At 41.1% G+C, this 27,128-nt stretch overlaps 2 protein-coding genes across 4 annotated transcripts in view; one reads left to right on the top strand and one right to left on the bottom strand.

Moving 5' to 3' along the window:
• Window positions 1-2,083, top strand: part of p2rx2 (purinergic receptor P2X 2) — a 68,948-nt gene extending 66,865 nt beyond the window's left edge. For all 3 annotated transcript variants that reach the window (XM_033043404.1, XM_033043403.1, XM_033043402.1), the window contains one exon: window positions 1,267-2,083. The gene's annotated coding sequence lies outside the window, so the exon portion shown is untranslated. The remainder of the gene's footprint in view (window positions 1-1,266) is intronic.
• A 3,137-nt stretch (window positions 2,084-5,220) lies between these two features.
• Window positions 5,221-27,128, bottom strand: part of pole (DNA polymerase epsilon, catalytic subunit) — a 109,882-nt gene continuing 87,974 nt past the window's right edge. Inside the window, exons 43-49 of the mRNA XM_033043398.1 lie at window positions 24,975-25,164; window positions 21,745-21,876; window positions 19,938-20,131; window positions 16,580-16,780; window positions 12,011-12,136; window positions 9,465-9,554; window positions 5,221-6,329 (exon numbers count right to left, since the gene is read on the bottom strand). Coding sequence (XP_032899289.1) covers window positions 6,216-6,329; window positions 9,465-9,554; window positions 12,011-12,136; window positions 16,580-16,780; window positions 19,938-20,131; window positions 21,745-21,876; window positions 24,975-25,164 — 1,047 coding nt within the window. The 3' untranslated portion in view covers window positions 5,221-6,215. The remainder of the gene's footprint in view (window positions 6,330-9,464; window positions 9,555-12,010; window positions 12,137-16,579; window positions 16,781-19,937; window positions 20,132-21,744; window positions 21,877-24,974; window positions 25,165-27,128) is intronic.

The following is a 27,128-nucleotide window of genomic DNA, read 5'->3' as shown; positions in this document are numbered from 1 at the left end:
TTTTTCTTAATAGCTTGATTGGAGTAGTTTTATTTGAATTGTCTGTTTAGTTTATTTTATTGAATTTTGCATTTGTTAATGGTGAAGAATGGGGGTAGGACTTGACAAGCATAGGCTTCTTCCTATCCCTTTTCGAACGAGTCTAATGTGTATTATGTTGCAATTGGCTTTTGATTTTTTAATTTACATATGTACATATGTTATGTGTGTATATGTATGTATGTACATGTATGTATGTGTGTATGTATTTATGTATATATATATGTATATATATAATTTTCCTTTTATTTATTCATTTTCATCTTTTCTTCTTTTTTTTTAAATCGTTCGAAATAAAGATATCATTCATAAGCACATGGTTGGACAAAAACCTGAGATGAAAAGACAGGTGTGAGACAAAAGGATTGAATAGTTGCAAATTGTGAAGCTAGAGGAAGGAATGTAGGTGGAGGGGTGAAATAGGCACGAGTCCAGGTGGAGCACAGAGCAGCGAGTGATTGCAAACTGCATTACATTGTTTGAGAGGCTGTTGGAAGCAGGCAGTCTCACAACATTCAACAACTACTTGGACAAGCACTAGAATCCTCAAGGTGAAGGCGGCTTCAGTCCAAATACTGGTTCATATTATTATAGAAGGGTAGTTGATGTTTAGCATAGATATGGTCAGCTAAAGGGCCTGTTTCTATGTTATATGAGCCCATGACGCTAATAACAAGGGAAAAAGAAGATGTTTTAAAGGTAATAATTGTTTTTTAAATTTTGTGTCTACGTAGGGTTCCACTCTGCTGGAGGTTTTAACATGATGTATTCCTATAAAGAATTATTTGTAAATTATTACTTTAAAAAAAACCAGCACCATTATTTAATTATTTTTTCATCAGAATTTATTTTTAAACCTCGAAGTCTTCCTCATTAATGTTGACAGTGGTGAAAATTCCTCAGAAGGTTGTTGAAGAACAAAAAAAAGTTTAGCTAATACGGAATGTACTGCAGTAACAAAATGGCTTGCTAATAAGGGTCAGTGGATAAATGTGAGAGTTAGTGAAGAAATATAGCACTTAGAGCAGGAATGAAAAAGAATCATGTTTGGGTTGCATGGAGTAAGTTGGTTTGACAGTCTGAGCATTTCCATTGACTTTAATACATTGTGGTACAAAGGGGATCCAACTCTTAATTACTGTCCATTTGATTCCTTATTGAAACTATTGTTTCTACTATCTGTATGTTGATTTAGAGCAACATTGAGTTATTTGTGATTCTTCTCAGGGAGAACCAACCTAAACGTTACCATGGAGGCTCACACATGAAACTCAAGACACCAGAAGCTCGACATGAGCCTCAAGAAAAAGAGTATAAGATTTATTTTAAACTACTGATCCTGGTTGAACATACTGTGGCTTTTAGAATACATGCGATTTCAATATCTTGTCATTTTTGAAGCAACATATATTTTCTTTGCACATACTTGACTTTTCACCTTTCTAAATTACGAGATCCATTTATTAGCAAGGTGGATGGTTCTTAACTTTGGGAAGGGAAAATAATACATTTTCATTTCTACTTTGAAAATTAAAGATCAAGAATGAACTCAACTTGGATTTTTTACTCCTTCATAAATAAGGACAAATTGCTTTCAATTTTACCACCTGCACAAACCATAAGAACGTACCCACTGGCACCTCTTCTTTGCATATCACAGCTGCATGAAACTGCACCTGCATCAGACCTTTGTGGAAAGCATTCACACTTCAACGGGAGACCACAAGCTGGAGGTGAGCAACCTCAGCATTCAAACTAATGCTATATTTGACTTTACAACATTCTAATTATACAATATACTCATCTCCTTTATTTAGAGTAAGTCACATATCAATGTTTCCAGGATTGAGCAGTCCGTAAAGGAGAATTTCCAAGATGGATCAAACGTTAATGCATTAAATCCCAGGCTTCCTATTAAAAATACTAGATCAGAAAACTAATCCTATTATTCAAATTCATTCTATTGTTATCAACCTGTATTTTAAGCATTGTTTTTTTTTTTATTCCTGGCATTTGTGGAAGCTGGAAATATAGGTTGAAAAAAGATGGATCTGACAGGGTGCTGATTTGGTTTGAATTTCTTGCAGTACAATTTAGCAGTGATTCATGTTATCTACAAAAGTTACCAGAGCAGAAAACATTGCATGTTCATACCTTAAATATGACGTCAATCCTTACATAATCCGAGTTAATGCCAAATCTATCAGATTTTTGTGGTGTAACCATCAAGTTTACGCCACACATTAAACCTCACATACCTCAAGAGTTCAAATTCAAAGGTATTTAATTATCCGGAACTAGAACAATACAATTCTTACTGACTGCAGCTTTCCAGACATATTAAACACAATAACAATATGCAATAAAAGACCAGTTATTCTCAGTAAACCAGACTGCCACAGTGCAACCAGAGTAGCGCAAAGTCTAGCAGTCCCATGAACTTTGCACTACTACCACTCGAGGTTCAGTTGCAGGACATCTCCATATTTGCATTACTTAATGAGGGAGGATGGAGGCACTCAGTTGATTAGATGATGTTTCAGGCAGGATCCTTCTTCAGTCGGACCCAAATCGTCATCTGTCCATTCCCTGCACAGATTACCTCCCACAGCACTTAATTTTTAATTCAGGATTCCGGCAACTGCAGTCTCAGTGTCAACAGCAAAGCTATGTACGGCCCGCAGCAATAATTAAGCATTGAAATTGATCCTTCAAGAAGTGTGTGAGTCCTTGGACCAAGTGGGAATATTTTTTCCTCCGAGTGCCCTGGATCAATTTGGGCACCAGTAATGAGGATGTAATCAAGGAATAGCATCGGTCTGATTTGGTATGAATTATTCATTCATTGTTCCAAGTAGAATGTTTAGCCTATGCTCAAGAATTTGTCTTCTCAGATATTTATAAGTATACCTCAAAATTTTAATTCTTGCCGGAATCGTACAAGAATGTTTATTTTAATGAGAAACCAAACTAGAATGAGTATGTGCCAATGTACTAAGGAGTCAATATTTAATTTGTATTTCTTTCTAAATTAATTAAAAAAATTGGGACACAATTTAAGAACGAAGTTGAGAATGAAAATATATTTTGATCAAATGGTGTGTTTTTTGCAATAAATAACACAAAAACAAAAATCATTTTCAGTGCCCTCCATAATGTTTGGGACCCATCATTTATTTATTTGCCTCTGTACTCCACAATTTGAGATTTGTAATAGAAAATAAATCACATGTGGTTAAAGTGCACATTGTCAGATTTTATTAAAGGCAATTTTTATACATTTTGATTTCACCATGTAGAAATTACAGCTGTGTTTATACATAGTCCCCCCATTTCAGGACACCACAATGTTTGGGACACATGGCTTCACAGGCATTTGTAATTGCTCAGGTATGATTATCAACATGAGGACCAAAGTTGTGCCAATGAAAGTCAAAGAAGCCATGATGAGACTGACAAACAAGAATAAAACTGTTAGAAACATCAGCCAAACCTCAGGCTTATTAAAATCAACTGTTTGGAACATCATTAAGAAGAAAGAGAGCACTTGGCAGGCCAAGGAAGACCTCCACAGCTGGTGACAGCAGAATTCTCTCTATAATAAAGAAAAATCCCCAAACACCTGTCCGACAGATCAGAAACACTCTTCAGGAGTCAGGTGTGGATTTGTCAATGACCACTGCCCGCACAGGACTTCACGAACAGAAATACTGAGGCTACACTGCAAGATGCAAACCACTGGTTAGCCACAAAAATAGGATGGCCAGGTTAGTTTGCCAAGAAGTACTTAAAAGAGCAACCACAGTTCTGGAAAAATGTCTTGTGGACAGATGAGATGAAGATTAACTTATATCAGAGTGATGGAAAGAGCAAAGTATGGAGGAGAGAAGGAACTGCCCAAGATTCAAAGCATACCACCTCATCTGTGAAACACGGTGGTGGGGGTGTTATGGCCTGGGCATGTATGGCTGCTGAAAGTACTGGCTCACTTATCTTCATTGATGATACAACTGCTGATGGTAGGAGCATAATTAATTCTGAAGTGTTTCGATACATCCTATCTGCTCAAGTTCAAACAAATGCCTCAAAACTCATTGGCCGGTGGTTCATTCTACAGCAAGACAATAATCTCAAACATACTGCTAAAGCAACAAAGGAGTTTTTCAAAACTAAAAAACGGTCAATTCTTAAGTGGCCAAGTCAATCACCCGATCTGAACCCAATTGAGCATGCCTTTTATATGCTGAAAAGAAACCTGAAGGGGACTATCCCCCAAAACAAGCAAAAGCTAAAGATGGCTGCAATACAGGCCTGGCAGAGCATCACCAGAGAAGACACCCAGCAACTGGTGATGTCCATGAATTGCAGACTTCAAGCAGTCATTGCATGCAAAGGATATGCAGCAAAATACTAAACATGACTACTTTCATTTACATAACATTGCTGTGTCCCAAACATTATGGTGCCCTGCAATGGGGGGGACCATACATAAACACTGCTGTAATTTCTGAAACCAAAATGTATAAAAATAGCCTTTATTAAAATCTGACAAAGTGCACTTTAACCACATGTGATCTTTTCTATTACAAATTTCAAATTGTGGAGTACCGAGGCAAATAAATAAATGACGGGTCTTTGTTTCAAACATTATGGAGGGCACTGTATATGCTAATTATAATTAACTATAGCTGCAACAGTATCTCCACCAAGAAAATGGGAGCAGGTGGGACCAACCCAAGATATGAAGGTCAATATATATTGAGGAATTGCACTGTATGGGACAACATAATTTACTCACCCTTCATCTTAGCTGAATACAAGTTAAATATACAACTATATGCATTTGTCTACATCATCATCAAATGCACTGCACCAATTTGAAAATAAATGATGCTTTCCATAGTTTAACCTAATGTCTCTGGTAGTTTGAAACCCTTCTCAAGTAAGATTAGAGGGTGGGCTATGAACTTATTTAGAAATTTGATCTTTAAGATTGGAAAATAGGAAGGACTACTGCATGGGCTGAAAACAGTAAAACTAATATATAATTAAACATTTGTAATCTATAATCAGTCATAGAATCTAAGCTTTCATTTAAAAGAATTAGACCAAGTACAATTGCTTGTTGGCCTCTGCTTTTGTATATCCTTATGACCCAATTTACTTTGCTTACATGGTTACTTTGCTTACAATAGTTCAGTTTTTATTTTTTTGGTAAACTCCACCCTTTTGTATGTCAATACAGTGAAACAGAGAATTAGAGTGACACATTTTATAGCTTGTAAAAAAAATAAATCATTTGTGAATTTCAAATAAAGTTTGACACGATACCATGCAATTTAAAATGCACAAGAGCACTAATTTGGATACTGAAAACTTCCACAAATGCTATTGGTATTTAGTTGATAAATACACTGACAATGGTTCTTTTGGTTTTTCACATGAAATGCATGGACTACCAATAAAACCAACTAACACTACAGCTAGCACAGAGCACTTTTGGAGCAATTATATTACACACTACTTGGAAATTACCCAATCATTTCCTACACATGAAGCACGGCCACTCCAATTTCCTGTTTTATAAACCTGCGTTAAACATTTTAGAAAGGAATATATTTTGTGAATGTTGTTCAAAACTTAGAGATTTGTACAAAGGTCTATGAGCTCAATATCCTGCAAAAGATATCAAATGTTACATGCTTTGTCAATTAACCAGATAGCAGCAACAGAATTAAAATTAGGATTTGACCTCATAAGTCTGAGGCAAAGTTAAATTGGTTGACTTTAATTGGAACAGTTTATGAAACTTATCCCTTGTAAACATAGTGCATGTTACACTGCAATAGTTTCTTGGCATGTGCACATCCACAAATATGAACTGTACGTTATGGAACAAGTTCAATTTTAACTTTGAGTATCAAAAGGATGCATCAGGATGCATTTGGTGTTAGATGTCATTACTCTTTCAAGAAATTAACCTGGCACTGTCAGAAATGTATCTTCAGGAAGAACCTATTATCTTTGAATTGCCCAAGAAGCGAGTTGTTTCTTCCACTGAAATGGAGCAATGCTGGCATATTGATGTGTTGCTGGTATTGAAACTTTCTTCAACAGGCCTACAATAAGTGATGTCCATAATCTGTCTGACTTCCATCCAGTTAATTCTTCTGCCTTCATGACTTCAAGTGTGCATTCATCCTAAACATCCAATCAACAGTCTCCGTCAGGAAGGGCATACTGTAATGTGTGGCAATATTCCTAAATACCTGGATTTGCTCCATAAATCCCTGTATGTGCACAGAAAAGCAAAAAGAACAAATTAAGCCAGTATTTTAACATCTAAATGCAAGGAAGGCTGCAAACTAGCTAAAAGTCAGACATAGGGTTCGACAGCAAGTTTTAAAAAACGGCCCTTGGACCCATTTCATTTATGCATTTGGCCGAGAATCTATCTGACCGTTTCCTCTCTATATACCTAAGCATATTTTAAACAATGTAATTAGTCACTTCCAAAGCTTCTTCGGGCAGCTCGTTCATTCATTCATGTACCCACCGCCTGTACGATAAAGTTGCCCTTCTGATCCCTTTTTAATCTTTCCCCTGTCACTTTAACCTATGACCTCTCATTTTGGACTCCCCTATCCTATGTAAAAAAAAACGTATTTTACCTCATTGTTTCATATATTTATTTCTTCAAGATTAGCCATCAGTTTGCTAGGCAACAGGGAGATAATTCCCAGCCTATCCAGCCTCCCCTTAAAAACTCAAGTCTTGGTAACATTCTCATGAATATTTTCTGTACCTGTTGCAACTTAATGACATTCTTCCTACAGTTGGGCAACAAAAACTACCTACAATACTGCAAGTGTGATCCTGCCTATAAATTGTACAGTTGTAACTTGACGTCGCTTCTGGGTGGCAGAGTGTTGCAGCGGTAGTGTTGCTGCCTTACAGTGCCTGGGACCTGGGTTCAGTCCTGACTTTGTCTGCTGTCTGCACGGAGTTTGTACGTTCTCCCTGTGACCGTGTGTTTTCTCCAAGTGCTTCGGTTTCATCCCACATTCTGAGGACATGCAGATTTGTAGGTTAATTGGCCTCTGTAAATTGTTCCCGGTGTGCCGGATAGAACAAGTATACGGGTGATCGCAAGTATGCCAAATATGCTATCCACCACATTGTTTACCCGAGTCTTCACTTTAGAGAAAATATGTACCTAGTCCCAGGGCTGCTGTTCTACATCCTCAGGGCCCACACATTTACTGTACAAGTCCTGCCCCAGTTTAACTTACAAAAGTTAACTTGGTTTAGAGATACAGCGTGGAAACATGTCCTTCGGCCCAAGACCGCACCAACCAGCGTCCCTCTTTTACTATATCTGTCATCCCAGTTCCACATCCTACACGCTAGGTGCAATTAACAGAACCCAAATAACCTGCACGTCTTTGGGATGTGGGAGGAGACCGAAGCACTCGGAGAAAACCCAGTCACAGTGAGAATGTTTACACTCTGTACAGACAGCACCAGCGGTCAGGATAGAAACCGGGTCTCTAGCGCTGTAAGCCAGCAGCTCTACTGCTACACCACTGTGCAGAGATAAATTCCATCTGCATTTCTTTCGCCCACTTCCCCAGTTGATGTAGATCCCACTGTAATCTTAAATAATCCTCTTCCACTACACCACCAATGTTGGTGTCATCCGTAAACTTACTGTTCATGGTCATCCAACAACATTGTCACCCAAATTATTAAAGTGGATGACAAACAACAGTGGATCCTGCACTGATTCCTGCAGCACATCAATGGTCACAGGATTGATGAAGGTAGGGCGGTGGATGTTGTATACGTGGATTTTAGAAAGGCTTTTAACAAGGTCCCTCATGGTAGGCTGATCCAGAAGGTTAAGATGTACAGGATTCATGATGACTCGGTTGTATGGATTCAGAAGTGCTTATTCATACAAGCCAGAGGGTTATGGTAGAAGGTAGATATTCTGACTGGAGGTTTGTGATCAGTGGGGTTCAAAATTGGATGAGTTGCAGACAGTGAGGAATGCTGTCAAAAGATACAGCGGGATATAGATGAACTGCAGAAATGGGCAGATGGAGTTTAACCAGACCAAGTGTGAGGTGTTGCACTTTGGGAGGTTGTGTGTAAAGAGAAAGTAGGTAGTTAATGGCAAGACCCTTAAGAGCATTGATGTGCAGAAGGATCTTGGATCCAAGTTCACAGCTCACTGAAGGTGGCAGCACAAATTAATAGGGTGGCAAACAAGGCATAGCGTAATTGTTAAGGGCATTGAATGTACTAGCCAGGAAATCATGATGTAGCATTATAGGGCTTTATTTAGCCCGCATCTGGTCGCACCATTACAGGAAAGATGTTGAGGCTTTGGAGAGTGTGCAGAGAAGGTACATCAGAATTCCGCCTGGATTAGAGGCTTTCAGGTACAGGGAAATAATTTGTTTATTTTCTGTGGAACGTCGGAGGTAGAGGGGAGACATGATAGAAGTATATAAAATTTTGAGAGGCACAGAAAGGGTAGACAGTCAGAAATGTTTTCCCAGGGTGGAAATGTCCATCACTAGAGGGTATATCTCATAGCTATAAGATGAGAATGGGAAAGTTTAATGGAGATGTGTGGGGCAATTCGTTTTTACATTAGAGTAGTGGGGTCCTGGAACACATTGCCAGGTATGGTGGTGGAGTCAGATACGATAGTGGTGTTTAAGAGGCTTTTAGATGGGCACACGGAAGTACAGGGCACAGAAGAATGTGGATCATGTCCAGGCAGATGAGATCAGTTTAACTTGACATTATGTTTGGCACAAACATTGTGGGCCAAAAGGCTTGTTCCTGCACAGTACTGTTTTATGTTAAGCCTCCAATCTAAAAAAACCCCAATACCACTCTCCAACTCTTTCCATCAAGCTAACTTTGCATCCAATCGGCTAGCCCACCCCGGATCTCATGTGACCTAATCTTCCAGATGAGCCCATCATGTCAAAGGCCTTGCTGGTTCATGTAAACAATGTTCACAACCCTGTCCGCTTCAAAAATCACAATATAATTTGAGACTGATTTCCAACTAGAAATTAAGATTATAATTTCCAGTCTTTGTCAGTTTTTCTGAAATTTGAGGTAAATATTACAATCACATAATTTATACAGCAATATTAATTTTATTGAATATACAGAAATGACAACTTATTCCCACCCGCCAGCTGAAATCATTGTGTTTTTATGGGCTAAATCTGTGTCATTGTTTGAATCTATGGAAGGCACCACCTAGGTTGGTCTCTATTAAGATTATTTACCGACTTGATCAAAATAAATAATCTTCTTAAAGGAAGAAACACGGTTCCACATTTTTGTGAAAGTGAAGCGATTAAGTACACAAGATGTTGATGTGGAATAAAACCTACCTTCACAGAAAGAGTTAATTCAAAGTCCCGGGCACAACTACAGTAGATAGGCATGTTAGCTTCTTTGACGCCTTTGCATTTTGAACAAACCTAGTGAAACAAAAAGGAAACGAAACAATTACAATTTTCAAGTGGTTCAAGCAAGCGAACTTAATAGCTGCCATTCTGGAAGAGGCAGAGAGGCAGTACATTAACTGTGAAGAAGTGGTAATTGATTTAGATTACATATTGACAAATGCATTAAATAACAGGCAAGATACAACATTTAAACAGATTAATTTGTCAAAATGCAGACACCTTGAGTTTCACACGTTTCAACTCGCTTATTCATTCAATATGAAAGTCTGATTTACGAGTCGTATTTTTGAAATTACGCACTCAAATTTGCACCTGTCAGCGTAGTTGCGTAAATGTTTAATTTATGTGTTTTTGAGATATACGATGCTTTTCAAGAACACAACCACCGTGTAAAATGCAAGTTCCCTTGTAGATGGATTGGCAACTAAATATCATAATAAACACAGTTCCACCAGAGGAAAAAAAACTACCAACTGAATCTGGAAGTCACAGATCTGGTCAAGATCTGTAATGCAACTTTCAGTACGCTCCAAAAGCCTCTTATCGTATCATATATGTATCAATATCATATCTGCCTCAACCACCAACACCAGCAGCGTGTTCCAGGCACTCACCATCCTATGTAAAAATTAAAAAAACTTGCCCCACACATCTCCTTTAAACTTTTTCCCTCTCACCTTAAAGCAATGTCCTCCAGCATTTGATTTCTTTCATCCTGTGAAAAAGGTTCTGACTATCCTTTCTATCTCTCATAATTTTATACACTTCTATCAGGTCCCACAACCTCCAGTATTCCAGAGAAAGGCATAATTGATAAAAAATATTGAAACAAGGAGCTGCAGATGCTGGCTTATAAAAAAAAGATACAAAGTGCTGAAGTAGCTCAGCGGGTCAGGTAGAAGCAGGGTCCTGGCCTGCGACGTCACCCATCCATGTTCTCCAAGGATGCTGCCTAACTCGTTAAGTTACTCCAGCACATTGTATTATTCTGGTAAACCTCCTCTGCACCCTCTCCAAAGCCTCCCCATCCTTCCTGTAATGGGACGACCAGAACTGCACGCAATACTCGAAATATGGCCAAAGGACTTCCAGGACTGCAACATGACTTCCTGACTCTTATACTCAATGTCCCGATTAAAGAAAGCAAGCATACCATTACCATTCTATCTACTTGTGTTGCCACTTTCAGGGAATTATGAACTTGTAATCAGGATCCCACTTACATCGATACTGTTAAGGATCATGCCTTAAATTGTATATTTTCACCCTACATTTCCCCCATAAATTATAATTTCCTGGATTCTCACTACTTCCTTACTTAAATAAGGGAATAACATTTGCTAATCTGAAGAAGGGTCTTGACCTGAAACGTCACCCATTCCTTCTCTCCAGAGATGCTGCCTGTCCCGCTGAGTTACTCCAGCATTTTGTGTCTCAAAACATTTGCTAATCTCCAGGAACTCACCTCCAGTTAAAGAAGACATAGATCTTTGGGAAGGCTCCTGCAATCTCCTCCCTTGTTTCTCAATATCATGGGATAAATCCTATCAGGTCCTGGTGGTTTATCCACCTTAATGTTCTTCAAGAATCCCAACACTTCATCCTTCTCAATCTGCCCTTGTATATTACTACTCTCCACACAGATTTCACTTGTGAAAACAGATGCAAAGTACTCAGTTCGTACCTCACCTGCACCCCCAGACTCCAAGCACAAATTCCCTCCTTTATCCTTGAGAATCCTCTCTTCTCCCTGGTTACCTTCTTGTTTCGAATTAGGTATAAAAAGCTGTGGGATTTTCAAGCATATGTGTCTTCTGCCCGACGGGAGGAGGAATGACTAGGATCTTTAATTGTGTTGGTAGCAATGACTTGTTTACATTGTCAGAAAAGCAGAATGGAGGGCCAGAGGATGTTCTGACCATCTACACACTGCTCTAGTCTGACCACTGGTCTATTATGTGGATATCAAGAGGCAAATGAGATACTCAAGTGCTGGAACCAAAGTAGAGAACTTTAATTTCATGACCATTCAAAACAAATTAATATGCTTTTTACATTAACTTGACCGTCTCAATAACATATCCATTTGTTGCAATTTTGACAACAGCATATGGACCTATTATTTTGCACTTCAACATATGTTTTTGATTCACTGTTAAAAGGTTTAAAAAGATGCAATCTATGAATTTAAGACGTTTTCCATGCTGAATTACTTGCACATTTTTCCCCAAACCACATGAATGCTTTGCAGTCAAAATCACTTTTAGATTCAAGCATGTCACACTAGTTTCCTCCATTCAGATTTACAACTGTATTATAGAGGAACGTTCCATTAGTATGATGGGAATAATAATTTGCTTTTAATTATTTATTCAAGACCAGGACACAAAGCTGTAAAAGGTTTCCCTCAATAAAGCAATTATGAATCCTACACAGGCTTTTTACTGAACAATGATGATTTAACATACCAAATCCTGAAGTGTATAAGCCATCATTTTCTTTTTTAATGCTTCAACCAATGCCATTTCTATAGCTTCCGACTCATAGGCAACCTGGCAATTCGTGCAACACCACTTAGGTAATACTGTACCGTCCTGCCAAAAGCAAAAACATGACAGTTTAAACACTGGTCCCAAAAACACAAGCACCAGCACAAATAGATAAAGTACAGGTTTTTTGCTAAATGTTATTTTCCGGAAATATTTTGCAAATGTAATCAGAATAACAGGAAGATGGTTAATGCATGAAAACATTTATAATTAGCTGAATATTCAGGTTTAAAGGGGCTGTCCCACTGCGGCGACCTAATTGGCGAGTTTAGAAGAGTTGACGAGAGTTCGAAAAAATGTCATGTTGAAGACCTCCTTCGACTATGTTGAAGAGTAGCTTCGGGAAAATTGGACACCGAATAATGGAGAGTGAAGACGACCTCCTTCGACCTCTCTTCGACTATGTTGAAGACTATCTACGACTACTTTCGATTACATTCGACTACCTACGAATAACATGCCGACCTACTTCGACTAAACCTATGAGTAAAAAAAAGTATTGATTTTTTCCACGGCGACCTTTTTTACTCGTGGGCATTTTTCAACCTGACCTAGCTGAGGCCTCGGGTACTACTCTCGAGCATGAAGGAGAGTCACAAAGACCTCCTAGAACCTCATGTCGATCATGCTGCGAGTATGAGTCGAGGCCAAACTCGCCGATTAGGTCGCCGCAGTGGGACAGCCCCTTAAATATTAAGAAAAATTTGCTAAATATAGAAAACTGATTTATTCATTAGAACGCTCAAAGATTTGAAATCATGAAGAAAGGGTCTGAAGAATATTCTCAACCGAAAACGTCACCAATCCAGAAATGCTGCCTGACCTACTCCAGTACTTTGTGTCCTTTGAAATCATGAAAAATTGTTGTACGTAATCGATTCTGTTCTTATGGAATTTACAAAGCCAAGGGTGGGAAATGAGCAGTAATGCTGTTCTTGCACTGGAGTTGTGACCGTTTCTCCACAGAAACAATGGGCCTTGTTAAAAAGGATCATGACATGATATGGGTGCTTCCAGCACCACCAGCATTCATTGTTCATCCAGTTGCCCTGGTGAGCCACATCAATCAGTCAATCAGTTTTATTCAAGAAGGAACTGCAGATGCTGGAAAATCGAAGGTACACAAAAATGCTGGAGAAATTCAGCGGGTGCAGCAGCATCTAAGCAGCGAAGGAAATAGGCAACGTTTCGGGCCAAAACCCTTCTTCAGACTGATAGGGGGTGGCGGGGAGAAGGAAGGAAAAAGGAAGAGGAGGAACCCGGGGGCTGAGGGATGGGAGGAGATAGCCCGAGGGCTGAGGAAGGGGAGGAGATAGCAAGGGCTAACAAAATTGGGAGTTTTGTTAACAAAAAGGCTAACATGTTTTATTCGTCACTTGCACATAAAGTGCAAGCGAAATGAATTTGCCAGCAGCGGTACAATGAAAAAAGAACACACAAAAACACAATAAAAATTTAACACAAACATCCACCACAGCATTCATCACTGTGGTGGAAGGCACAAAATTTGGCCAGTCCTCCTCCATTTTCCTCCGTGGTCGGGACCTCAACCCTCCGCAGCCGCTGCTGCGGGCGTCCAGATGTGTAGACAAGGGAAAGTCCAGATAAATCCAGGTAAGTCCTGAATCGGTGCTTCCCCACCGGAGACCGCGGCTTCAGGTTGGTGTTGGCCGCAGGCCGGCGGTCGGAGCTAAAGACCCCACCGCGCTGCAGCCAGATGCACCGCAAACTGCAGGGCCAGCGGTCGGAGCTCCTCTCCAGGGGTCCCCGGTGAGGGACCCCGCTCCTGATGGTAAGTCTCCGCCATGCCCGCTGTAGAAGTAGGCCGCGGGCCGGCAGTCAGAGCTCTTCTTCTCCCGGGTCCCCAACGAGGGATCCCAGGCTACGGACGCTGTGCCAGCTGGAGCACTGTAGACCGCGGCTTCAGGCTGCCGCGGGCCAGCGAACGGAGTGCTCCCATCCGGCGAGGGCTCGCCCGCTCCGCGACGAGAGTCCACACTGCGCCTGCTGCTGAAACCCCGGGCACGTCTCCGGGAAAGACATGCAAAAAGTCGCTTGAACCATTGCAAATATCACGATGATATCCCAATGCTATCAGTACATAATGAAAAGCCGAATTAAGCCACTTGTCCTCTCAAGATTGCTCCAACATTTCATAGGATCACAGACAACTCTGAAACTAAAGCTCATGTTTTTGTCGTTTGCTCTGTGCCCTAATGCCCACAAATCAAACAACTGCAGCTTGAATATCTTCAAAAAACATGTTGGAAAGATAATTTATAAATCTCTGCATAGAGGGGTTTACTCACCCTGGTGCTAAATGGTCACCATTTATCCTAAATTAAATCCACTCATTCCAGACTACACCTTGAGGGAACAGTCCCACCCATCCCTCTCAGAAACATGCTTATTTGAACAACATTTTTTCATTATTTTAAACTCCTCTCATTCACTTTTCCCTGGCTAGCCTCTTCCTCCCTGGAATCAACGTGGTGAGACTGAAGTAGAAGATACAACTGTATAACACAGGGACAGGCCCTTCAGACCACCATGTCTAATCCCAACATGATGGCAAGTTAAAATAATTCCTTCTGCCTGTACACGATTCATATTGCTCTATTTTCTGCATATTGATATGCCTATCCTAAAGCCTCAAACTGCACTTTGGCGCAGTTCGATCCTGACTACTGGTGCTGTCTGCACGGAGTTTGCACATTCTTCCCATGACCGCATGGGTTTTCGCATGGGTGTGTACCAGTTTGCTCCCATACTTCAAAGAAGTGTGGTCCGGATCCTCCCCCATTTCTACTCCCAGAGCGGGGCCAAGAAAATTGAAGATAGACACAAAATGCCGGAGTAACTCAGCGGGACCGGCAGCATCTCTGGAGAGAAGGAATGGATGACGTTTCGGGTCAAGACCCTTCTTTCGGACTGAAGAAATGTCTTGACCCGAAACATCACCCATTGCTTCTCTCCAGAGATGCTGCTGGTCCCGCTGAGTTACTCCAGCATTTTGTGTCCATCTTCACATGACGTCATGCGCACCAGACGGATGTGCGGGCGCATGAAATCGCGCGTGGCCCTCAAGGGACCGTGGCGCCTCAACGCAACCACGAGGTCGCGTAATTAGCGTGCCAAGGACAGGGGCTTTACTCACATCCACCTAACGTTCACCAGTTTCCAATCACCTCAACACTTGCAGTTTTACAACCAGTGAGCTGCTTTTCCTCAGTACCTTCGATGTTAAGTTAAGTTGTTCCATCTGAGGATTGGCAAATGGAGCTGAATATGGAAATATAAAGACAAAAAGCTTCTCTAAACCTTACAAGGGAGGAAAGGCAGCTGAAGAGCAAATCTCTGTGGAATAACTGCAGCAAGATCCTGGTGATGAGGCAGCGATTCTCAAATGACCAAAGCCACATTTCTTTGTGCTGTATAAAATTAAGCACTGAATGTTATTGATGCTGTTTGATGCTTAAGTTAAACATTATGTTGACACGCAGAGCAGAATTCCTGCCTTCTTTCTGGAATTAATCATCCTTGACCCGAGATGGTACAAAGGTTTAGAGTCTGCGCTCTCTCAGTGATGTGCATTGAGCCCCAGTGTTTGAATGTAGAGTAAATACATGATGCACTCCGCTCTCAAGGCAGCCAAGTCAAGCCCTCTGCTCAAGAATCTGAAGGGATACTGTAGCTAATTGGACTGCAATCTTCCATTGCATGATGGAGAAGCACCTGAAGAAGCTCCACAACAGGAAATTATTAACCCAGAATGTGCTCCTAGATCAATCCCCTTCCTCCACTTATTCCCCACAAACCACCTCTCTTTCCTGCCAATTCTGCTATTAGCCACCTGAATTAGGGATAATTAAAGCAACAAACTAACAAACAATCTGCATGTTTTTGGAATATGGGAGAGATTTGTAGTGGAGGAAACTGATCACAGGGAGAATTTGCATGGTCTTCAAAGGTCTGTATTGAATCCAAGTCACTGGAGCTGTGGGACGGCAGCACTACCAGTTTCTCCACTGTCTCCCCCTGGAATACATATTCTTATGGGCATTAAATGCAAGATCGTCAATCTTGTGAAGTGACCCTGGGTAATGTTAAAGATGATGATGGTAATTAAGACTTTTCCCAGAGGCCAGCGTGGACTTTTATTGCTGTACATTTCTAGGAACTTCATCAGCATTGGGTAACTTTTTCATTTTTTGTTTGATTCTTAGTGCAAATTATGAGCCCAGAGTATTCCATGTGAAGAGCTCCATTTCAATGTCACAGAGCGCAACAAGGTTAACTCTTCAGTTCTAACATTCCAACATTCTTAAAAAGCTGCCCAGCATGTTCATGGACACGTTGTTGGTTGATGGACAGATCGGTAATATCCAAACCACAAATGTTATTTTTGTAAATATTTGCAAATTCAGTTCAGACTCGCAGTTGCTGCCTCCTGAAACAGTCAGAAACGATGAATCACTCTTCACTAACCTGTGAGATGGAAGGGTCTTTGCAGAGATCAAGATCGCGGCAAAAATTACAATTTCTGCAGATAATCTCGGGCACTATGTAGGACCGACAAGGGTCTTTAAACTGGGCTTCTTCAGAGAACTCCCCCACATCAATCAGACGCAGAAGATCCCGTTTCAATTTGTTAACCTGATTGGTTATGCTTGAATCCAGAGATAAAATCTGTTTGGAGAAGAGTGTGTTACAAATATGGCTTTTGAATAAAGTATACACAATAGCAGCAAGGTTACTTATTTACATCAACACAAGAGCAGTGTTATTTACCTAACTTTAGCCTCATCAGTAATATAATCTCAGACTACTGTAATGATGTTCTCTTCAGTCAATGAAGCAACTCCTCTTCCTTTAACCCTACCTTTACCTGTAGCACCTGTACCCTGGAACATTAACCTGTACTCTGAAAGCTGCCAATTGCTGCCCCTCTCTTGGCCAGGATTTCTTAACAGCTACAATGTCCCAGTTGCCCTGAATTCATCCGCTTTACCTGACAGGTCTCTCATATTGAAATAAATGCAATTTAACCCAACAGTTCCCCATCAGTTCGGGTGCAAACCATCTCTCTCGTTTGCAAGTCACCTCTGCCCTGAGGAGATCTCAGTGGTCCAAAAATCTGAATCCCTGCCCCTGCATCAATTCCTAAGCCCTACATTCACCTGTCCTACCTTCCTGTTCCTCCCCTCACTGGCACATGGCACCGAGAGTAATCCAGAGATTACTGTCTTTGAGGTCCTGCTTTTTAACTTTTTACATAATCAAGTGTATTCACTCTGCAGGACCTAATCCCTTTTCCTACCAATGTCAATTGTGGCAACGTGTAAAAAGATTTCTGGATGCTCCTTCTGCAGCTGCTGGACATCCTAGACACTGGCATCCAGGAGGCAACACACCATCCTGAAGTCACGTTTGCTGCCACAGAATCTTCTGTCTGCCTCCCCTAACTAACACTCCCATTCCTTCTCTCCAGAAATGCTTCCTATTGCTTCCTGAGTTACTCCAGCATTTTGTGTCTACCTTCGATTTAAACCAGCATCTGCAACACATTTTGTCCCCTAACAAATACATTTCCTACGACTATTCCTCTCCCTGACTTCACCCATCCCCGCTGTGCCTCGGAGCCAGGAATAGCACCATAGACCTGATTGTTGCTGCTGCACTCCCTTGACCAGTCGTCCCACCCAACAGTATCAACAAGGGCATACTGCGCTTGTATCAACACCCATGACTGCGTCCCTAAGTATGGCTCCAATGCCATCATAAAATTTGCCGATGACACCACGGTGGTAGGACTGATCAGCGACAACAACGAATCAGCCTATAGGGAGGAGGTCCAGAACCTGGCAGCCTGGAGTGCCAATAATAACCTCGTCCTCAACTCTAAGAAGACGAAGGAAATCATTGTTGACTTCAGGAAGACCAGAGGTGGCAGACATACCCCCATCCACATAAACGGGACTGAGGTGGAGCGCGTCTCCAACTACAAATTCCTCGGGGTACACATCTCAGAGGATCTGTCCTGGTCCCTCAATACCACCAAACTGATCAAAAAGGCGCAGCAGCGTCTTTACTTTCTGAGGAGGCTTAAGAAAGCTCACCTGTCCCCCCAAATCCTGTCCAACTTCTACCGCTGTACCATCGAAAGCATCCTGACCACCTGCTTCACGGTATGGTACAGCAGCTGCACCACAGCTGACAGGAAGGCACTGCAACGGGTGGTGAAAACCGCTCAGCACATCATCGGTGCCCCGCTCCCTGCCATGGATGCCCTCCACCGAAAACGGTGTCTGAGACGGGCCGGGTAAATCATCAAGGACCCCTCTCACCCTAACCATGGACTATTTGCCCTCCTCCCATCAGGGAGGCGGTACAGGAGCCTCAGGTCTTGCACAAGCAGGCTGAGGAACAGCTTTTTCAATAACACCATTACACTGCTGAACTCAGAGTCCCGTCGCTAGCTATCTTTAGACTCTCCCATGTGTATACATTTGTATACATTTATTGCCTATGTACCAGTTTAATTCATCCACAGTCCACACATTGTTAACCATATTTTTATTTTTATTGTATTTTTACTTTGTATTATTATTTTTATTTCTACTATCTTGCACTATGACCAGACGCTAAACTGCATTTCGTTGTACCTGTACTCGTATTTGTGCAATGACAATAAAGTTGAATTGAATTGAATTGAATATCTGTTCTCAAGTGGAATGGCTATGGAGGATTCCTGCACTCTCCGCCTATTCCATTTCCTGGTGGTCATCCATCTACTCTCTGCCCTCACCTTTGTGACTACCATCTGTGACAAGCTCAGTCTCCCGGATGATCCCAAGGACATCCAGTCGCAGCTCCAGTTCCCTGACGAGGTCTATAAGGAGCTGCAGTTGGACACACCTTCCACAGGTGTCGTGCTCAGGTATACTGGAAGTCTTCTGAACTTCCCACATCCTGCAGAAGGAGCGTTCCACCATCCTACCTGCCATCTCTACCGCACGAAAGAAAGATTTACAAAAGACAAAAAGAGACCGAATACAGCTTTTCCCAATAGATGGCACCAGTAATGTCAGCCTTCCTTTTATACACTCACTAGGAACAGTCACTCCGGGATGCTGTTTTCAGCTGCTCAACTACAACTGACCCTGTTGCCTTTATGAAAGTCCCACTCTTCTGCTCCTCTTTTCAGCTTCTCAACAAAAACTGACCTAGAGACTGACCTTTTCAAGTCTCTAGATTAATAATTCAGTCATAGATTACCAGGCCACCCATTTATGCTACTGCGGTTAGTGGATAGCTATTGGAGCAACACGCTGCTCTCAGAACCACCAATGTGATCTTCGCCTACACTGTAAGAATTCTAAAATTGCGCAATAGTCATTCAGCTGGGAAACAGGCCCTTTGGCCCAACCTGCCCACATGCCCCATCTACACTAGTCCCACCTGCCTGCGTTTGGCCCATTTCCTTTTAAACCTATCCTAACCATGTACTTGTCCAAATGTTTTTTTTTAATAAACATTGTGATAGTACCTGCCTCAACTACCTCCTCCAGCAGCTCATTCCATATACCTACCACCCTTTGTACAAAGAGGTTGCCCCACATGTTCCTGTTAAATCTTTCCTCCCTCACCGTAAAAATCCAAAACAATGCTTTTGACCGTTACCGTTCAGGGACCAAAGAAACCGTATTCATTTTCAGAAAAATGAAATTAATCCACAACAAATATGCACATTTAAAATTTTACAGTTGTCCTAAAATTCTAAAGCAGCAAATCTGAAATAATATTTGCTTCACTCTGGGCTAATTTGCAGATCCAGTTGCCTCACCTTGCAGACTGATTTGATGAATTCCAGAGCTGGGTTGTTGAAGGGAAGATAGGAGCCTGGCAAAACTGGGAAAATTTCAGAAGATTCAGTGGTGTGTCTATTGCTGCTCACCTTCTTCTGAATCTTCTGCGTAATAGTGAAAAAGTTTTGTGTGAGTTCATTGGATACGTATTCTTGAGAGAAGGTAATTAATCCTGTAGAATTGGAGCAAAAAGACACACATCCGGTTACCTGGAACTGTTCACCTACTCTGTTAATAAACTACCTTTCTGTTCTTTTACCACTCCTGTGTGCAATCAGCTGCTAATAAATGCATTCATACAATTTAATATCAACTTTATTTTCCAAGATCTGGACTTTTTGGAAAGGCTAACATTTACTGCCCATCCCTGCCTGTCCCTTAAGGTGACAACAGTGAAACTACATGCTTGCTCAAGTCATTCATGTGGTAAATCTCTGTTCCTAAATGACATTAACTAAGTGGATGCCGATGACATTCCAGTAGTTGGCTATAGTTTTCCCAATTGAAATTAAATTCTATAGCTGCCGGATTTGAACTCGGGTAGTTGGATTGTTAGTCTCGGCCACTTGATTATGTTAAATTACCTGATTGCTGCTCCCCACGACTCTTCCTCTGTGTGTGGGGAAAAAAGAGATTTCTCTCAAGTTTCTCATGGATTGTTTGACTATTTTAAATTTGTGGCCACTAATTTTGATCTAGGGTATGGGCTGCAGAGAACCACTGGCTAGCCACAGTGCAATGGAGGTGCTCATGCCCAACTTCAACCACCTATCAAAGTCAGGAAAGATGTCGAAGAACCGGCAGAAGTGCAATAGCAGATATCTTGATGAAAACCTATGTGGAATTACATGTTTTGTTTTATTTGGCCATTGTAACATTTGAGTTAACTTTTAGAACTAATAGTAGTTTATAATTAAAAGTATAATAATATTACATTATACATTATCCAGATCCTTTTAAACATTTTCAAATCTATTTAATGATCAAAGAAATTTAATATGTAGGAAGGAACTGAGACATTTAATACCCTCCCAAGGCCCTTGACAGCAACATTTGTGATCCAAGGGCAGAGCTACAGGAGCTGCTACATGAGGTCAAACATACATTCAGAGTCAGTGTCATAGTGTGGAAATAGGCCCTTTGGCCCAATCTGCCTAAGTCGACTAACATACTCCATCTAAACTAGTCCCACCTGCCTGTGTTTTCCCCCCCTCACCTTAAACCTATATCCTCTGGTTCTCAATTTCCATTTGGGTAAAAGACGGTGTATTTACCCTATTTACTAATCTGATGATTTTATACAGCTCTCTAAGATTACTCCTGAACCTCCTGCGCTCCAAGGAATAAACTCCTACACCACACTCCACCAAGTAGCAAGGTCCGATAAACAATAGTGTGACAATAAACTGACAATCTTTCATATTACAATAAAAATGTTTGCTGCAGGACAAAGCACTCAACAAAAACCTCCTGAACACTTTCCAAATTGTCTCCAGAATTTTTGCATGTAGCTGAGATGGGGTACATGTGAAAGACAGCACCTCTGACAAGCGCACACTTGCAGTATTGCAGTACAGGAGCGCCTGTCTGGATTTTGTTTTTTAACCTTCTGAAACAGAAATCTTCAGATAGGAAAGTGTGCTGTCATTTGGATGTATCTCACATGGATAATTGGGAGCGAAGAGTAGAAACCACGACAAACTAAAATGCACGATGAATTCTGGCCAGAAGTTGTGTTTATCTCCAAGAGTTGGACAGAAAAGCCCTGTGCTTGTAATTTCCCACCTGCTAAAGTACCAGATTCTCCTGCTGGGTCTTGTGAGATCTGGCTGACTCCTCGTTGCTTCATGGGAGTACATCCAGGAGCATTGCGCCTCAGCTCTTCTTTCATGCTGTGGTACACTGCTACAATATAAGCTGCAATTATAAATTTCATTATGGTGAGGAATATTACATTGAGTAATGAGTGATAAGCAAATTTAGTTAGCAGGGTATGAACAGCAACGACAAGATTGCTGCAATGTTTCAAAAGGAGAAAAACAAAGGATATTAGATGTTCAAGTAATGAAACAAACAACACATAGTAAACAAGACAAGTCTGTTCAAGGGTAAAATGTCAAGAGACAGCAGGAGATGTTTAGGTTTTTTTTTCTGGTGAGATACAGACGTTTGTAACCCGTGTGAGATAGATGCCTACTAAACAAAAATAACACAAAGAGTGGAGTCACAAGACACTGCAGCCTGGAATCAACAAACTGCTGGAGAAACCCAGTGGGTCAGGCAGCATCTATGGAGAGAAATAGACAAACAATGTTTCGGGCTTGGAGTCTTCCTCTGGACTGGTCAACTGTCAAAGGCCTAGCTTTACAGAAAACATTCTCTAATTGCATGGATCTTGCACAGTGTTAAATTAGAGGAACTTAGAATAGAGGTGGCAGCTTGCAGATGGATTTGTGGTCTAACAATAACAGCAATTTGTTTTGCTACAATCTTTAAGCCCATGGCCTGGCAAATCCCTTTCTTTACATTGTAGAAGTGCTGGGCATGCACATCCATGTTCAATGAGGAGTGCAGAAAGACATATTGGAAACACCAGTATTGAAGAACATATTGAAAAAACATATTGAAGTGTATTTCAAAGTAACTTCTGGTCAATTGATAAGGGATGTTAGACCCAATATTTATCAATTAAATTTGTAGCAGCTATTCTGCAAGGTCGGAAGTAACACATATTGCTACAAATAACAGATAGTGCACATATATTGTACAACAATCCTGCTTAATAACAGCTACTTATATCTGTACAAGGTCTGAGACATCATGACCCCACACAGGAATGCAGTAAGATGCCAGGAGATAAGGTTACCCCCTGCCAACTGCTGTGCCCGACATCTTAAATTATGATCAACAAAAAACTGCAGATGCTAGTTTAGGCCAAAGATATACAAAAATGCTGGAGTAACAAAATGGGTCAGGCAGCATCACTCTAGAAAATGGGCAGGTGATGTTTCTGGTCGGACCCTTCATCAGACTGATTGCAAGGAGTAAACGGGGGAAAAAAATACTGAGAGAAAAGAAGGGGCTGGAGAAAATCATGCAAGAAATGACCTCAGGCAAGGGGGTGATAAGCAGACTGTTGGATCGAAGCAGATGTGAACCCAAAAGTAAAACATAGTTGCAAACTGTAAAGCTTGTTGAGGGATTTGTGGTGATAGGGTAGGTAGAAGAAACCAGTGCAAGATCACCCACGGTTTCGAGGAAGGGAGCGGGGGTGTACAAAGTCAGAAGGGGGTTTGGGGGGGGAGGGGGGGGGGGGGGGGGGGGGGGAGAGGAAAGAAGAGAAGTGTTTGTAAAAGTTACCTCAAATTGGAAAATTTCATGTTCATACCGCTGGGTTGGGAGCTACGGAGCGGAATATGAAGTGCTATTACTCCATTTTGTGTGTGGCCTCACGCTGGCAATGGAGAAGGCCCAACGATATGAATATTGAAATCGCCAAATTTTGTCGGATTGTAAGGTATTATCGAAAAATTGGAACCGGACTTCTGGCAGTAAAATTATAAATATGTCACAAAGGTAGTGTGATGTTTAACAACCGAGCTTATCTATCATGGTCCCTATTATGAACAACTGTCCAAAAAACAATTGAGGTCAAGTCAATTGTTAATTTTAAATATGATTTTGTTTCAGAATTTTGTTAAGCAAAGGGTATTTAGGAATTAATTGCAGGTTCAGGGAATTGGCTTACAGATGAGCTGCAATCACAATGATACTGCCATGGTCATTAAAAGGCAGATACAGACCTCACACAAATTAGCCAGATTCTCCTTTTCCCATTTTCTTTGTATCAGAGACTCCTAAACTCAGCATCGGTGAAAGATGTATCCATGTTGTTAGGGGCTTGAAATGGCGTGATTATTGCAGTGGTTGAATTATGTCACATTATTCAGAATTAAAGGAATCCCACTTTGCAGAGGCCAGGTTTAGAAAATGAGATTTTTGTCAGCTTCTGCAGAGATGTTGTTCTTCAGATTGTAGGCATTGTTTGGAATGAGACTACTGAGTGAAGGGAAGGAAAGTCCACAATTCTATCCCACATTAAAGTTGACAATGGGTTTAAGTGCAGCAAGATGACGTGGAATGCAAACCTTTCCTTCTTTTGCAAATACTAACTGAATTTGGACAGGATTTATGGTCAGTAAGGAAGTCATTGCCATGGGAGAGCAGTCCAAAATACAAAATGATAATTGCTAACTAAAAACAAAACTTTTGAAAGTGTTTCTTGATCATTCAGGAGTAACTTTCACAAACAGAATATAATTAAAATTAATATATTCAAAAAATAAATGTTTAGATTGCACGCAGTGTCTGTAAATGCATTTTAATGACTATCCTCGAGGTTTAACCTGCTGTTCCTGTACAGCTGCTGAATCTGCAGGGTAAACAGAACTTGTCTGGACCTGCAATGCATATTAGCACACACTTGTTACATTCCTTGGTTGAATCATCAGCACATCAATTCACCTTGTTGCAAACATTGGAGATAAATGAGGATTTGTGACAATAATTCAAGCAGCATGGTCTTCTGAATTCCAATGCCACATAATAGCAATCCAAAATGAAAGAACTGCACCATTTTTAAATCATGTTAATACTTATCAAGAATGAGCAACTTTTATCAACCATTTTATGATTCCCAATAGTGTTGGCATTTCATGATGTGATCAGAAGTGATTCTTTCATATCAAATATGGGGAACTAACTGATATCTGGTTCAGATTTGCAAGCAGTATTAAAACCCTGAAGTAATGGAAGAAAAAAATGGAATGATTTGTGCACATTGCATTTTGCCAGTGGAAAGACAAGATTTGGCTATTTTTAGGGTGTGGTATATTCCTAAACCATTGACACAACAGAAATACAACAAAGCAGACAGAGAGGAACGGCTAGAAAGTATTTTTGTAATTACTTGGCAGCTGTGGAGATGGGAGGGCAGGGAGGGAAGAACAAAGTACCTGAGACAATCATGAGGAAATAACTCTGGCATGAAGCAGCCTGTGGCAGATATTGCATGATATTCCAGTTATTGTCTAATCGGTCCTCTACATCGGTATTGCCTTCTTCATCCTCCAAATGAACCTCCTGAATATCATTGTCACTGTCTTCATCACCAACATGTTCCTCTGCCTCTTTATTACTCTCAGCCTTTGCACAACACATCACATATTTGAGTTTTATTATGAAAGCAGAAACAAATTAATTCACAACAAACCAATTAATATTCTATTCATTCCCACTTTTTGTAGCAATTTCCATTGCCAGGTCACCCACCCTTGCCATCTTTTGCTGAGTAGGTCCTTCGTGTCTAGCTGATGTCTTTTGACATTGCTTGCACGAAGGTCACTACTAACCTTTAGCAACCATGTTGGGATCTCAACCATCCAAATGATGCAACAGATCAGTGCATATATTGGCGCTGCAAGTGTCCGCGTTTTACTGGCTGCCGTAGACGACCTGAGCACGCATCGTGGTAGATGACAATCAGGCTATTTATGGGAATTTTCAAAATCAGCATTTAGGTCACTTCATTAAAATGTAGTGATGCAAATTCAAGGCCAACAAGAATAAACATATACACCATCCAGCAGTGTCCAAGGCATCAGTTGTGGACATAGTAACAATACTGTTGGGGCATTAGGACTACACCGTTTACACTGTGGCCTGGTAAAATAGCTCAGCATTGATTGGTTTATTAATTGATACACAGCAAGTCTAATCGTAGTGTTTTATTTGCAAATCCTTTTAAACTAATCCTATTTAAACCAATTACTCAGTAAGAGAGACAGCACATGCAACCCAGGGATTCATTGTTTTTCTAATTTAACCAATCCACTTTGCTAACATTCCCATATCAGCTACACTTCAACTTTCTGATAAAATATCTATATTCGCGTTGAGACTCAAAGATATTTTTGTGGCTTTGGTTTATGATGTGCTTTCTTATTCCAATTACGAGCCCAGAAAACTTTCAGGATATGAATACTATGAGAACCAGCAGCATAATTACAAATCTTTCGCTTGGGATTGTGATCAATCACAATATATAGGTAAAATAAAGTATAGCAATTATAAATCCATTAATGGTGGTGAGAATGTGATACATTAATTAGAGGTAATACTCAGCCCTAAAATGCATTTACTCATGCATTTCACTTCATCATGGATCAGAACTAATCCTCCAAATAATTAAAATGACAACATTGTAAAAGATGTCTGGAGAAATAGGCCTTCGAGTGGCAAACATCATCAATAATGCATACATCAATACATAATAGGTAAGCATTTGAAAATAAACTGGAACAATAAATGATTTACAAAGTCCATCAAATGACTTTCGATTAAAGAAAGGTGGACAGAAATGCTGGAGAAACTCAGAGGGTGTGGCAACATCCAAGGAGCGAAGGAATAGACGATGTTTCGGGTTGAGACTCTTCTTTAGACTGATGTGGGATTGCGGGGCGGGGGGGGCAGGAAAAAGACAGGAAGATGCGGAGACAGTAGGCTGTGGGAGAGCTAGAAAGGGGAGGGGAAGGAGGGAGAAAGTAAAGGACTACCTGAAATTGGAGAAGTCAATGTTCCTACTGCTGGGGTGTAAACTACCCAAGTGAAATACGAGGTGCTGCTCCTCCAATTTGCGGTGGGACTCACCCTGGCCATGGAGGCGGCCCAGGACAGAAAGGTCGGGTTCGGAATGGGAGGGTGTGTTGAAGTGCTGAGCCACCGGGAGATCAGGTTGGTTATTGCGAACTGAGCGGAGGTGCTGGGCGAAGCGATCGCCAAGCCTGCGCTTGGTCTCACCGATGTGGAGCATTTGGCACCTGGAACAGTGGATGCAATTGGTGAGGTTGAAGGAGGTGCAGGTGAACCTCTGCTTCACATGGAAAGACTGTTTGGGTCCTTGGATGGAGTCAAGGGGGGAGGTAAGTCTACAAGTGTAGTATTTCCTGCGGTTGCATGGGAAAGTACCAGGGGAGGGGGTAGTTTGGGTGGGAAGGGACGAATTGACCAGGGAGTTATGGAGGGAACGGTCTCTGTGGAAAGCCAAAAGGGGAGGAGATGGGAAGATGTGGCCAGTGGTGGGATCCCTTTGGAGGTGGCGAAAATGTTGG

The sequence above is a fragment of the Amblyraja radiata genome, chromosome 25 (genome assembly GCF_010909765.2).
Source record: "Amblyraja radiata isolate CabotCenter1 chromosome 25, sAmbRad1.1.pri, whole genome shotgun sequence".
Lineage (NCBI taxonomy): Eukaryota > Metazoa > Chordata > Chondrichthyes > Rajiformes > Rajidae > Amblyraja > Amblyraja radiata.
The sequence above is the reverse complement of the archived record's forward strand: the minus strand, read 5'-3'. Positions and strand labels throughout refer to the sequence as shown.